The sequence below is a fragment of the Tachypleus tridentatus genome, chromosome 1 (assembly GCF_004210375.1).
Source record: "Tachypleus tridentatus isolate NWPU-2018 chromosome 1, ASM421037v1, whole genome shotgun sequence".
Lineage (NCBI taxonomy): Eukaryota > Metazoa > Arthropoda > Merostomata > Xiphosura > Limulidae > Tachypleus > Tachypleus tridentatus.
The window spans coordinates 136,644,067-136,657,697 of NC_134825.1; the positions used below are offsets into that span (position 1 = coordinate 136,644,067).

The 13,631-nt window shown below is 33.1% G+C and overlaps 1 protein-coding gene across 21 annotated transcripts in view; it reads left to right on the forward strand.

Annotated features, from left to right (window-relative positions):
• The window catches only part of cin (Molybdenum cofactor synthesis protein cinnamon), a 126,039-nt gene that overhangs the window by 39,414 nt on the left and 72,994 nt on the right, over positions 1-13,631 (forward strand). For 16 of the 21 annotated variants that reach the window (XM_076453968.1, XM_076453929.1, XM_076453959.1 and 13 more), the window contains 2 exons: positions 1,717-1,774; positions 9,140-9,232. In XM_076453968.1, the coding sequence (XP_076310083.1) occupies positions 1,717-1,774; positions 9,140-9,232 (151 nt within the window). The remainder of the gene's footprint in view (positions 1-1,716; positions 1,775-9,139; positions 9,233-13,631) is intronic. The other 5 variants (XM_076454022.1, XM_076454038.1, XM_076454049.1 and 2 more) reach the window with 1 other exon arrangement.

Here is a 13,631-nt window from a genome sequence, read left to right on the forward strand (position 1 = left end):
ATAAAAGAAGCTTTGCATATGATCTTTTAACAAAGTTTAAAATTATTGTTGATTTCACTAAAGTAACCTTGACTTGCAAATTTTTGACATTTTTTGAAGAAGTTATTGCTTACCCTAAATAGGGTAAGGTGTATCTGAATTCGGTGTGAATATGATGTATCTAAATTTTTAAAAAACATCTGAAAATGTACAACATAAAAAAATAGTTGTTAAAAATTATTTACTTAAGTTTGAGAGATAAGTTGACTCATTGGATAGAAAAGCTGATGAATGGAAAGATGCAGAAGGTTGTGACATATAGAGTTCAGTCAAATCTGGATTAATGCCACAGGTGGGCTAGTGTTAGGGTTTTGCTTGCTTTCATTTGAACCAGCAACATAAACAGATAAAGGAATGACCAGTAAATTAATTACATTTGTTGATATTAAAGTCTTTGGCTTTGCTGGCTGTGAGGAAGATATAACTGCATTATAAAGAATTTAAATCATTGGTGAGTTCAATGAATAAATGACAGATGTTTCTTAATTATAATAAATGCCAGGTAATGTGTGAGGTTTATCATAGTTTTAATTATATGCTTAGTTTTGATGGGAGTAATTTCAGCAGTTTTATGGAAGGAAAGAATCTTGGTGTTATGATTGATTAGTCTCTTAAGTTGTTGCTAGTGTTAGGGTAAATAGGATTTTATGTTATATTTACATAAATATTAAATGCAAGACTAAACAGATTATAATTTCTTTGTATAGGTCACAAGCTATGCTAAGTTTGGATTGTTGTACTCATTCTTGGGCATCTTATATAGGAAGTAACAACAAATTTAGACTTTAGATAAAATTCACTAAGGGCAGAATTAGCATTGCTCAATGCTAGCACATCCTGTCAAGCTGTAATATGTTTATAAAATTATATTTTATGTGTAGGCAAATCTTAAAGTAAAAAAATTCATTCATATTCTAAATTATAGAATGCTTAGTTTATGGTATCTTCATATCACGTAATTGTTGTTTTTAATAGCATGGTTCCTTATAATATTGTAATGAATAAATATATAAAATTTAGGATGTAGAAGGTTGCAATTATGTAGGATGTTATTGGCTTTTGTTAGTATGAGTAATGGTGTATTCACTATGGGCCAACTGTCCTTCTGTCACTTTTCTTGCTCTTGTAATCTAATTTGTGTGGTAAGAGTTTTTTTTTAGAAATGGTGTGCAAAATTTCCAAACATACTACAAGTAAGTTACAAATGCTCCAGAGGTTAAATAGTATTATGTGTAATATAGTTATTAGTTACCTACTAACAAGTAAAAAAATGAATAATAGTAACGTGTGTATACTAAAATGCTATTTGTTGCAGTGCATTCAGTCTTTTGAACCAGCCCTTATCTTTTCTGAATAGACAAAATCAAACTGTGTGGGGATTGAAATTTTTGTTAAATGATGCTTGTCTATGCTATTACTGAGAATACTATGCATTGAAATTAGAATCACAGGTTTATTCTTGGGGTCATGTTTACTTTAGATTGATTTTTAATATTATGTTAATTTTTCCTGTCTTTGCAGTTCTTTTATAAATTATCCATTCATGATGTTCATTTATATAACATTACATTTTTTTAAAAGAGATCAAAGAATTTTAGATATATTGAGATTTGAACATAACTTATTTTGTTATTAATTTTTTCAGGAATTTAATTGTGGATTGTTTTATTTTTCTAGATTTAGAGCAGAGATTACAGCCACACAGTGTGTACCTGATGAAATTGAACAAATACAGGTGAAGATGTAAAAACTGAATAACATAGTTGACTTTCATTAATATGAAGAAAATTAGGTTGTGTTGATGAATATTTCAAATTCTTAATTTAATTGAAATAACACTTTATTTTGACTAATTAAAGCAGAAAATATGCAGGAAAATACCATTGTTCATCGTCTGCTAGGTTCAGTAAAATTTCTAGTTTTATTAAAATTGATCACATCATATTAGTTATTACACATCAGTATCAGAAAATGACCATCAGACCACCACTATAAAATATAATTCTTCACTTAAGTAACGTCATTTTTCAAGAAATACCATTAATGATTCTACACAAGTTTTTAACTAAAAGTTGTGATGTTTTGTGTTGTTGTGTTGTTGGAAGCAACATTTACTTACGTTATTGTGCTTTTTTTTGTTGTGAAACTAAATGTCTACACAACACTTAAGTTTGAAGGTTGCATGTCTTGTGATTCTAGTGGGTACCTGGCATATTAGAGACATGCTTGAATTGTTATGTAAGTGTAGGTATGGTTGGTGGAGTGTGCAGGAGGGATTTTCTAGTATGCTGTGACTTTGGAGCTGTGTCTGAGAGAAATATACTCTGGGCTTTGTTTGTTGTTTGGCAAGAAGGAGATGTAAAACTTTGCTTCTTACATGTTGGAAGTTGGGACAATCTTTATAACTAGCTTCATTAGGGCCCTGGCAATTTGCATATCTAACCTTGTCACATTAATTTGGGAAACACCCTATTATGTGAAACTGTTTGCACCTTACACACCTTGGCTTAGCATTACAGTGAGGTTTATACAGTTCATATTTCTAACGTTTGAATCACTGGATGTTTGAATGGTGGCTTGGCAATTTCTATTTCATATGCTTTATGAGTGTTGTACTGTTCTTTGTTTTCATATGAATTTAATTAGTGGTGTGTTTTGTTTGGAATGGAAAGATATAATTCTCTCTACTTTCTTGGGATGAAAACCTGATGCTGCCAGTTTGTTATGAATTGCTGTTTTTTTCAAGATCTACACTTTTAACAACTTGTGTGTAAGTGATAGGCGTCTGCTTGTGTGTGTATGCTAGTGGTACCAGCAAAGGCTTTCTTAAGCTAATGGGCTAATAATAGAGGGGCAGACACCATAGGTTGATCACATGTTACAAGATCATATTTTGGAAGATATATTTCATTAAAATTAAACGTAGGAAATTTTTTTCTATACTCAACAGCATTTTGTGGTTGATGAAGAATATCTGGAACTGCTTTAGCTGTTAATGATGGAATGTTTAGTTGTTTTTGTCAGGTTACATTAGATGTATTGGCTAGTGCTGTGTGTGTGTTGCTTGGTATGGTGTTTATAGTTGGTTAAACATTAAGTGTTTGTGTAGTAGTTTGATCAACAGAACTAATACTTACCCATGGAGTCTCTTCTTTTTTTTCCTGTTCTTTATTCTGACAGTGATAAATATTTTATTGTTGGACTTTGTGTTGGGATCAGTGGGTGGCAGGGCTATGGAATCACATAAATTTGTGTTCAAGTCCATAGGTATTGTGTCCATAAAGTGTAGTCCTACTAGACAGAAAAAAAATAGTGATTAGTCAAGAGCTTCAGTAAAACACATCTGACCTGTAACTGACTTCTTTCCAAAAAGTGATTTTGTATTTTCACGTCAAGCATTAATATTTATATGAAATTACATATTTTGAAGAGGTTTAAATAGCTTACGACTATAATTGATTAAATTACTAAATCTGAACAGGATGGTACATTATACTGAAATAATAGCTTAGGGAAATGTGTTAGTACATTATGAATTAGAACTTAGGCTTATGAACAAAATAAAGAAGGCATGTATCATGTATAAAATAAAAATATATATTTGAAATAATTCTTTGTGTTTTTTTATGTCTTGGTTCAAACTGAATTCAGTTATTTGACTTTGAGTAGAAATACTTTGATCTCCTTCCCAGTTAAATTTTTTATTATTATTATAGTAACATATTCTGAGTTTTATCTATATAAATTATTGATATGTAGCAATAGTTAGTCTTAACCTCAGTTGGGAGAGGAGAATGGTTGCTGTCAAGGTTTGCAAACTTGGTGTAAAATATTTCCAAAATACATACAAAAATGTTTAAATTAATACAGTTTAGATGGTATAAGTATTGTGCAAGTGTTAAATTTAGTTATTTTTTAGAAGTGATAGTTTATTGCAGGTTTTTACACAACTGTACAAATCGTACAGTGTGTAGTTCCGTTGTGATTTGACATCATATTACTCGATTCTTCTGACTTTTTTCATTGTTTTAACTGAGTTTTGTTGGATACAGTGTGTTGTGTAGAATGTTCAAGACTGGTGTATAAATATATGTGTCAAGAAAGTTCAATATAGATAGATCTAGAGTGTATGATTGTAAGTTTGGTCATAAAGAATGATGTGATTTTTAAAGTGAGCTATGACAGTTTGTATTGTAGTAACAGTATAAAGAGAAATAATTTGTCTTGTCAGATGTGTTCTAAAGTAATGGAATCAACCTATGTGGACTTTGAAAAAGAGAAAATTGTTGAAGGTGCTAGAACTGTAGTAACAAACAGTATAACAAACATTTGTATATATACATTTGGCTTGTTTAATATATTATTTTAAAGAAGTGAATGATGTGCTGAGTGTTTAATGATGAAATGTATAGTGGTTACCACAGTTGTATCTGTTACTTTAAGTAAATGTCTTTTTTTTGTCAGAAGTCCACACAGTCTGGTTCAGTTACTTTAGAATACAATTGACAAGACAAATTATTCTGCTCAACTTTGTTATTATAATATGACCTGTGATAATTCCCTTTAAAAACATCACTGTGCAAGTCATATGTAATAATACTGAATAAAACTTAGGAAGTTCTAGTAATATGCATGATAATACAACTGTTGCTAATTTATGACATTTGAACTGCACAACATATGACTTGCACAGTTATATAAAGAAATCTGTGATAAACTGTCACATGTGAAAATAACTAAGTTTAGTCTTTCAATAAAATGAAGTCCATATTCACAAACAGGAACATAACAAATGTCACTAAAATTAACACCTTGAAATCATATGTATGGTCTGTTCTCTTATATGGCTGTGAGAGCTGGACACTGAACAAAGATACAGAGAAGAGATTAGAAGCTGCTGAAATGTGGTTCCTTAGAAGGATGCTAAAAATATCATGGACTGAAAGAAAAACAAATGTGGAAGTCATGGAACTGGCAGGATACAAAAGGTCCCTTATGAAAACTATAAGAAAGATACAAATGGAATTTTTAGGACACATCTGGAATAGAGAAACAGATGCTATGTGGAAAAATAGAAGGGAGGAAAAGCAGAGGGTGTCAAAGAACTAAATATATCGACAGCCTCAATAACTATGTCACCAAGAACTTATTGAGCAACATCGAGTTGATAAGGAGGATTGACAACAGAGAAGTCTGGCATGCCATGGTTGTCGATGTCTGCCGCAGATTTGACACATGAAGAAGAAGTCTTCATACTAAAATTAATAACAGTTACGTATATCTAACTAGGATATAGTTTTGAGGAGAAACTACGATATATCATTATAAAGGTACCAGATAGTGAGTTGTTGATTGTGGGAAGAGATCTCAATGCACATGTAGAGCAAAAAGTGGATGGGTTTCAAGGGATTCTTGAAGGGTGAGGCTGTGGAATAAAAATGTAGAATGAAAGGGTTTGTTAGAAATGGCAAAGAATATAGATTTATTCCTGACAAACACTGTGCTCCAAGAGAGAGAGGAACATCTCATCATTATAAAAGCAACCAGAATAAAATGCAGATTGATTACAATTTAGTGTGGAAGAGCTATAGGAAAAAGGTGTTGGATGTAAAAGTGATACCAAAAGATGCATTAGCAGACCCGTATAAAATGTTGACAATGAAGATGGAGAATTAGAAAAATATAAGAAGATAGAAATTGAGAAAACTAAGGTGTGGAATCTGGTGGAGAAAACTAAGTGACTTAAAGACAGGTAATGAAACAAAAGGTGCCAAAGGTTTAAAAGACTGCCAGAAATGTAGTTACTGGAAGATACTTGATAAATGCATAATTCAATAGCAAGACAAAAGAACAGGGACTTGAACAGAAGGAAGTATGGTGTTGGAGCAAAAAAGTACAGCAAACCATCAAGAAGAAAAACAACTTACAAATAATACCAGTTAAAGAAAGAATACTATTGAAGAATGTTATACAAAAAAGTGCAAAAGAAGATAAAAAAAGAGTGGAAGCAGAAACAAAGAACAAGGCAACTAAAAATTGGTACAACAACATAGAATCACCAGAAAAGGAAAAGGTATACATAATAGCTAAGCAAAGGGCATTAGTATAGAAAGATATTGCAGTAATCAAAGTAATTAAGGAAGAAGGAGGAAAGCTCCTGTTGAATGGAAAGGGATGTGTTATAAAAAGATGTTGCAGTGATCAAAGTAAATAAGGATGGAGGAGGAAAGCTCTAGATGAATGGAAGGCAGTGGAACAGAGTTGTAAACAGTACTATAAGGAATTACTTAACACCAACAATAAGGCAGGAAAATTGAAAGACATACCACGAGTAGCAAGCCCAGTATTTGATGTCTTTTAAAGTGAAGGTTAAAAAAAAGCAATCAGAAGAATTAAAGTAGACAATGTTTATCAAAGATTTTTATTGATATGATCAAGGAATAAAGGATATGATGAAGTTGAATATGTATGGACTCTGTTGAAGAACATTGAAGGGAATAGCAGATACCTGCAGAATAGAATAAGACAGAGTCTGTTGATACCCATGAACAAGCAGAAAGGAATGCTCTTAAGTGTGAAAACTATAGGGGAATAGACATTGATAAAATGTGGTTTGAATTTTGACCTGGGAGAGAAACAATACATGCAGTCTTTATTGTGTACCAGTTGCAGGAAAAATACCTTGAAGGATACAAGAAGCTATACCATGCATTTGTAAGTTTGGAGAAAGCATATTACAAGGGTCTATGAGTGCCTCAAAAGGAAGAAGTTCCTGAAAAGTAAATCAGATTAGTGAGAACTGCTTATGAGGAATTGACAACAATCATGAAGACAGTATATGGAGAATTGTAAAAGTTTGAATTAAATGTTGGGCTGCACCAAGGGCCAATAATTAGCTTTCTGTTGTTCATCATTGTCAACAAAGTCATGAATAAGGAGTGCTTTAATGGATCCCTGTAGGAACTGTTATTTGCTGATAACCTTGTCATAACAGTTGAAAGTAAATAGGAATTACAAGTGAAAGTGTAGCATAATAGTTTTTGAAATAAGAGACTTCAAAGTGAATACCACAAAAACAGAATTTGTGGTGAATGTATAAGGTGGGGAAAAGAAGGTTAAGATCCAAGATTTGGACAGGAAACTGCTGGAGCAGGTAGAAGAGACTAAGTACTTTGGATGTAAAATCCAAAATGAAGGAGAAATGAGAAAGTTGTGAGGGATAGAACCTAGACAAGCTGGAAGAAGCTAAAGGAAATAGCCACAGTCATCTCTGATAAAAGAGAACAAAGAGTACTAAAAGCCAAAGTAATTACACTATGATTAGAAAGGGGCTCCTCTGTAGAGCTAATACCTGAATTCTGAAGAAGAAGGAAAAAATTATTGATAAGCATGGAAATGGGAATGCTGAGTTGGCTGTTGGGAGTGTTGCTGAAAGAGAAGAAAATGAATAAGGAAAGTAAGGATATGGCAGGAGTCTGTAGAGTAGAGGAAAGGGCAGCAGAAGCAAGGCTGATGTGTTTGGTCGCATAAAGAGAAAAGAAAAACAACAATAACCAATAAAGTGAGCATTAGAGCTGCTGGTTGCTGGTAAGAGAAGACAGGGCAAGCCAGTAAAGCATTAGAAAGATGGGATTAAAGAAGACTTGAATGAGAAAGGAATTACATAAAACCTGACAGTAAATAAAGATGATTGGGGGCAACAAGTGTGAAGAATGATGACTCCTGCTGAAAAAAATGAAATAAGCAATACATTGATCAAGTTTTACATTTGAGTTTTCATATGTTGAATCTTACATTGCATTATGGTTAAATTATAATATATAATTTCATAATAGTTCTGTCAAATAATAAGAAAGGGTCCTATAATGACCACTGTCATAATTTGATGTAAAACTGCTCTTGGAATGAATAAGTGCAACTACTATGTAGAGTATTTGTTTCCATTTTGGAAAGTTTATTGTCTTACTATTTTAGACTTGAGATGACTTAGTGGTTGGGATACTTGACTTGCAGTGTATGAGTTGTGGATTTGAATCCTCTCAATGTTAATGCTTGCTCTTTCGCCCATGGGGGCATTATAATATGATGGTCAGTTCCACTGTTTGTTGGTAAAGAATAGCCCAAGAGTTGATGGTGTTGACTAGTTGCCTTTCCTCTTGTCTGTCACTTTAAAACAGATAGTCCTTCAGTAGCTTTGCACAAAAGTAAACAGAACACACAAACATAACCTTCTAAAATGAATGGTTCAGACAGTTTCAGATATGTTTCATATAGCTTGGTTTTGGGTAGTATTTTATTCTAAGATATAACTGTGTTTTGTTAACCCTTGTTTTCTTAATGTTCTGCAGCACTTTCTGACTTCATGACCAGAGTTGTAAAGTGCAAGTTTAAAACTACTTAAACTGTTTTCTACCACTCATAGTGCTCTTTAAGTAACCATGCTTATTTTCACATATTTTTTGTATTTTCAACCTAATATCATATACAGTATGATTCTTGATATGATAATTGAAGTTTAGATAATTTTGTCTACCAAGTTAGCTTGCTGTAAGTGTTATATGCACATTGGTAGAAAGTATACTGAATACTTTTTTTATAACTAATGCATAAAACATTCTGAATATAATTTATTTTAACTTGTAATAATAATGCCAGTCGATAAATTAGTAAGCCTAATGATAAAATATCTTTGTAGAATCTTAAATCTTACAAACATTAAGTGATTCTGATAAAACTTATGCCATGGAACATCTCTCTTAAATTATTAAAATATAAATGATAATATTAATAATCTCAAAACATGAAAAAAAAAATACCTGGTTGCCAAAATAAATCACGTTCTCAGATGGGAGCATTAATAAAAATAAATGGTAAGAAACCTTGAGAAAAAAAATGCATTTCTGACAGAATGGTAATAAATACCCATATTGTGAAATGTTGTGTCACAAGAAACATTGCGTTATGAATAAGTTCATGAACTATATTATCATTTATCATAAAAAACTGTGGTTTGGTGATGATGTAGAGGGAAATTGTCGGTTAGAGTTTATTTGTATCATACTGCCAGTTCATAATATGTAATGTTGGTAATGTTATAAAGGAAGTGTTACTTCACTGGTGTGACAACATGAAATTGGACCTTGTTTTGACAACGGGTGGAACTGGTTTTACTCCTCGTGATGTTACGCCTGAGGTGAGATCATAGTCATGTGGTTCTTAGTTATTATTCCTTTTCAGTTAATCTCTAAGTGATTGATCACATATGTTTTAAGCTTTATGTTTTCTAAAGTAACTTCTCAAGTGATTGGCCAGTTCTTGTTCCAGGATATGTTCTTATCTTTGTGAAATTAAAATGCCCAAACATAATAAGTTCCAGCTTTGTAAACTCCTAAAATATTACTGTAAACTAAATATAGTTTAAAAGAGAGATTTTAGAATTACTTTTTGAATAGTATGTTATAGAACAGTAAGTCATTTACTTGTCTCTTTCAATAAGTACTTGATAAGGTGCTATATGTGTATTTTCTCCCAAAAATTCTACTTATATCTGAATAGGACATGTATTTTAACAGTAACAGAATTATTCAACAGTTACTTTAATTACTTTTGTAAAAGATTGGTAATACAACTGTGCAACATGTAAAATAATATTAAATAGTTAAATACAAATTTGATACATAGAATATTTCAGAACAATTAAAACAACTATAAACTTGTAATCAGCCATATAAGTACACATTCAGAAAAATGTTCCAAGGGGTAATGATTATTACATGAGGTTTAAAAATGGCACATCTCACATTTCAGCCACATCTAGCCATCTAATTTATAGAAATATTCAAAAACTGAATTAATGATTTGCAGGAAATGTTTCAATGTTGTAATACTTTTTTTGGGTTATAAAATATGTCTGTCATGTGAACGTATACAGCATTGCATCATACATAAATATTTTTAAATTAAATTTGTATATTGTGAAGCTAATGACCTAGTGTAATAACACCTGCCTCAAATGTGGTTATCTCATTAACTATATAATTAATGGTTAAGTATCCAATAGCTTTGATGAAAGTAATGCACAATCAGTGTTCCAACACAGTATTGTAAATTGCCCTTAGTGCATGAAACATTTTCTCAGGGTTGGCAGCAAGCAATTTTAGTAATATTTAACATAGCATAATTTATTAATGGCTGTAACTTATTGTAAGGCACATACAATATTTAGTTCAGAAATGCTACTTGCCTCTTTGAACCACAAAGAGCTATTATCTAATGTACAACTACCCTAGAATTTCCTACCCATGCAACAACTGTTGAACAAACTCCAACTCCTATACACATGTAATGACTTAATTTTTATAATGTTGTAGCCCCCATTTGTAGGAGAACAATACAACTTCCATACACCATAATCCTTGTGAACAAATGATCATAGGCTAATTTCTTTTCTTGGCAGTGCCTTTGTTTTGATTTATATCTTCCTGTACTTTTGAGTTTTGGGTCTACTTAAATGATTGGCATTTTTTCTTTAGTGCTACATTGCTTTTGTCTGTGTTGCACTTTTATTTCATCTACCTTATTCCTACTTCATTTGTTTCTAGCCACCACATTGTTACTTTAGGTTACTTTCAACAACAAATACCAAGCAAAATATATGTATGTTAAAAGTAGTAATAATAATGATAAAACAATTACATGAATAAAAGAGAAGGTGTCCTGAAGCCTAGACCTTCCTTTTCAGGCATTTTTTCCAACTTGTTCAATGGTGACTACTGGAGACACTTTATCTATTCATGGATCTGACATTTAATTGTTACCCCTTCAGCTCACTTAGTAATTGTTCCTTAGTTTCAGATAGATGTGTTTCTTAGTCTACATTAAGCCTTTTCTCTTGTGCTTTGTTTAAACAAAGTATATGTTTCAAATGCTTTTCTTCTCATTCCTATTTGTCCTGTGTTCTGGCATTATTTTATTTTTTTCTCAGTCTTTTTCAATTCCATGTCCTTCCTTTTTGTTCTAGCTGTAGCTTCTTGTGTTTTCAGCCAGGTTATGCATTCCTTTGCTCAGCACATGTATCTTCTGGGCCTTAATTTTTGTTATTATATGGTTGGCTTCTCCTGGCTTGTAATAACAGAAATTTTGAATCTGTGCCTCAAATCTCTTTCTTTAGGTCTCTCACCTGGGCAAGTTAGTATAATTTTCTAAGTCCACATTAAATCCTATTCAGTTTCTTATTTACTTTGGGGTTTTCCTCAACTCCAGCAAATGGTGGACTCAACTTTTTCTTTGGTATATTTGTGGTATGGAGATTTTGGTATTCAAGACAAATTCCTTCTTACCTTTGTGTACTCTTTCTTCTCTAGGAGCCTTGATTTCTCTCAGCCATGCACACAAGCAACTCCTTCAAAGAACTCAAGATGATCATTGGACCTTGTTATCATTTTCCTTGTTCACCCTCGTGTCTCTCTCTTTCTATCGACACGTCTGTTATGGTGGTTCAGTCATTTCAAACCATCCCATATTAAGTTTTTTAGGAAGGCTGTGGATTATTTTGCTCACCCTGTTCTTTGGTTACAGTCATCTGATCATTTTGTGGTGTTCAACATAGTTGATTCTGTGGTTGCCATTGCAATTAACCACCAGGGAAGTATTTGCTTTTAGGATGTTATGCTTTTATCTTCATGTGTGGGATTTGTTTATTCCTTTGGATGACATATAGCATTTTTCTGCTTAGTAACTTGTTTTCTCTCCCTCTTACATGGAATGTGACCTGTCTCTTATCTGATTTCTCTGCCACTCTCTTTAGCCAGGTTACACTATTTATTCACATTGTATTTTCTTTACCTAGTTTTTCATTTAGGACCTGTTTATTTCATCTAGTGGAAAGAACTATAGGGCATTGTCTACAACCTTCTGCCTCTTGCCAGACAATAATCTATTTCATTCACCCCTTGTCCAGTCTGTCTCTTCTCCTTGGGAGTCTTTTGTGGTTCTTTGGGTTTTTCCTTGCTTTTTTGAGCCATTGACTTCATATACCTTATATAATATGTTCTACAGGATATATTTTCTCCTCATTCTTAGTTGTCGTGATTGAGACGTATGCCTTAGATGCAGCATGTACTCTATTATAGGGATCAATTGGTGTTTTTACTAGTCCACTCCTTTTTTGTCTAAGAATTGGGCTATCTGAAAGGGTGGGTCATATGTTGTTGTTGTTTTGTTTTTTTTCCTTCCCCTAGTTCGTCATTGTACAATTGTTTTTCTTATAGTGATAATCTTTTAAGTGTTATAATGGTTGTTCATTACTTTGTTGTTTAGTCTACTCCTATTTATGGAATCACAGTCATATACCATCTAACCATAGTAGACCTCCTCTCCTTGAAACTTGTCTCATCCTACCTTAACTGGTTAGGTTCACCAGTTAATCTTTATTGCATATTCTTCTTTGGGAGAATTTTATGACAATCCTATGTTTTATTGCCAGTCATTTGAAGAGATCCTTGGTGGGTATGTGGTTTACATCTAACATTTTTCCTATTTTAAACATTATTAGGTGATGTCCTGTGATAATTACTGTTGCCTCCCTTCAGTCACATTTCTCCAGTCTAAAGGTTATAGTGAGGTGAGTTTTACCTGTTGTGTTTTTTGGTCATTCCCTTTTATTTATACTTATTATGGAACATTATGGAACTTCCATACATGTACCACTCTGATTCCTTCTCAAGGTGGATGCCTGTACGTGGTGATGGGACCTCCCAGAGAATGCTGTGTCTTTTCAGTTTATCTCCCCTGAGATCATGTGTTTGCTATGCATGGTTACCTGTGAAGAGGAGGAGAGGATCTTGGTGGTTGAATAGTACAACCCCAACACAACACTTGGCCTTGAATTCATATAGATGGGTGGCTTTCAGGTGGCCCACTAGGGTCCATCAGCTGGTCCTCCAGGACTCTGGTAAACTGAGCACCAGTATTGAACATTCTCAACAGATGTTGTTAATGTTGTGTCCAATACTGGCATTTGGGTATAGTGTCCACAAAACCCTGGCATTGCTGCTGATGCATTTTGCTTTTGGCTGTGTGGCATGTAGAGCTCCATGGTGGGTAGGGTCAGTGGACACAAAATGTTTCTCTTTCTCATATCTTTTCACATCTCTTACTCACTTACTGCTAAGGTTAAACAGCCCTTGATTGGCATTCAACTATGCTTGGAGGGTTCTAAGCTACAGTTGATAACATACCTTGATTCCTCATTTTTACTTGCTATTTGAAAAATCTCTTAGACAGATGTTACCCTTTTCTATTCAGAAGGGATTGGAAGTATTTGCTGGCTCTCCAAAATGTGATTGAAAATTTAGATATGGAGACATTCTGGTTTAAACATCAAAATCAAAACACACCAAACTTCTCTTCAAGTCTGAGACTTTTGAGATTTATCTCTTTTATGCTACCCTGAAAACATCATTGTTAAGAGGGATCATCTTAACATTCTTGAGTCAAAGATTTTCACCAGTCTTTCCAGTCAAGGCACTTTGACCATGCTACATATCTCTGCTTGTAAAGGTGGAGTACTTCTGCCAAACCCACCTTTTCAT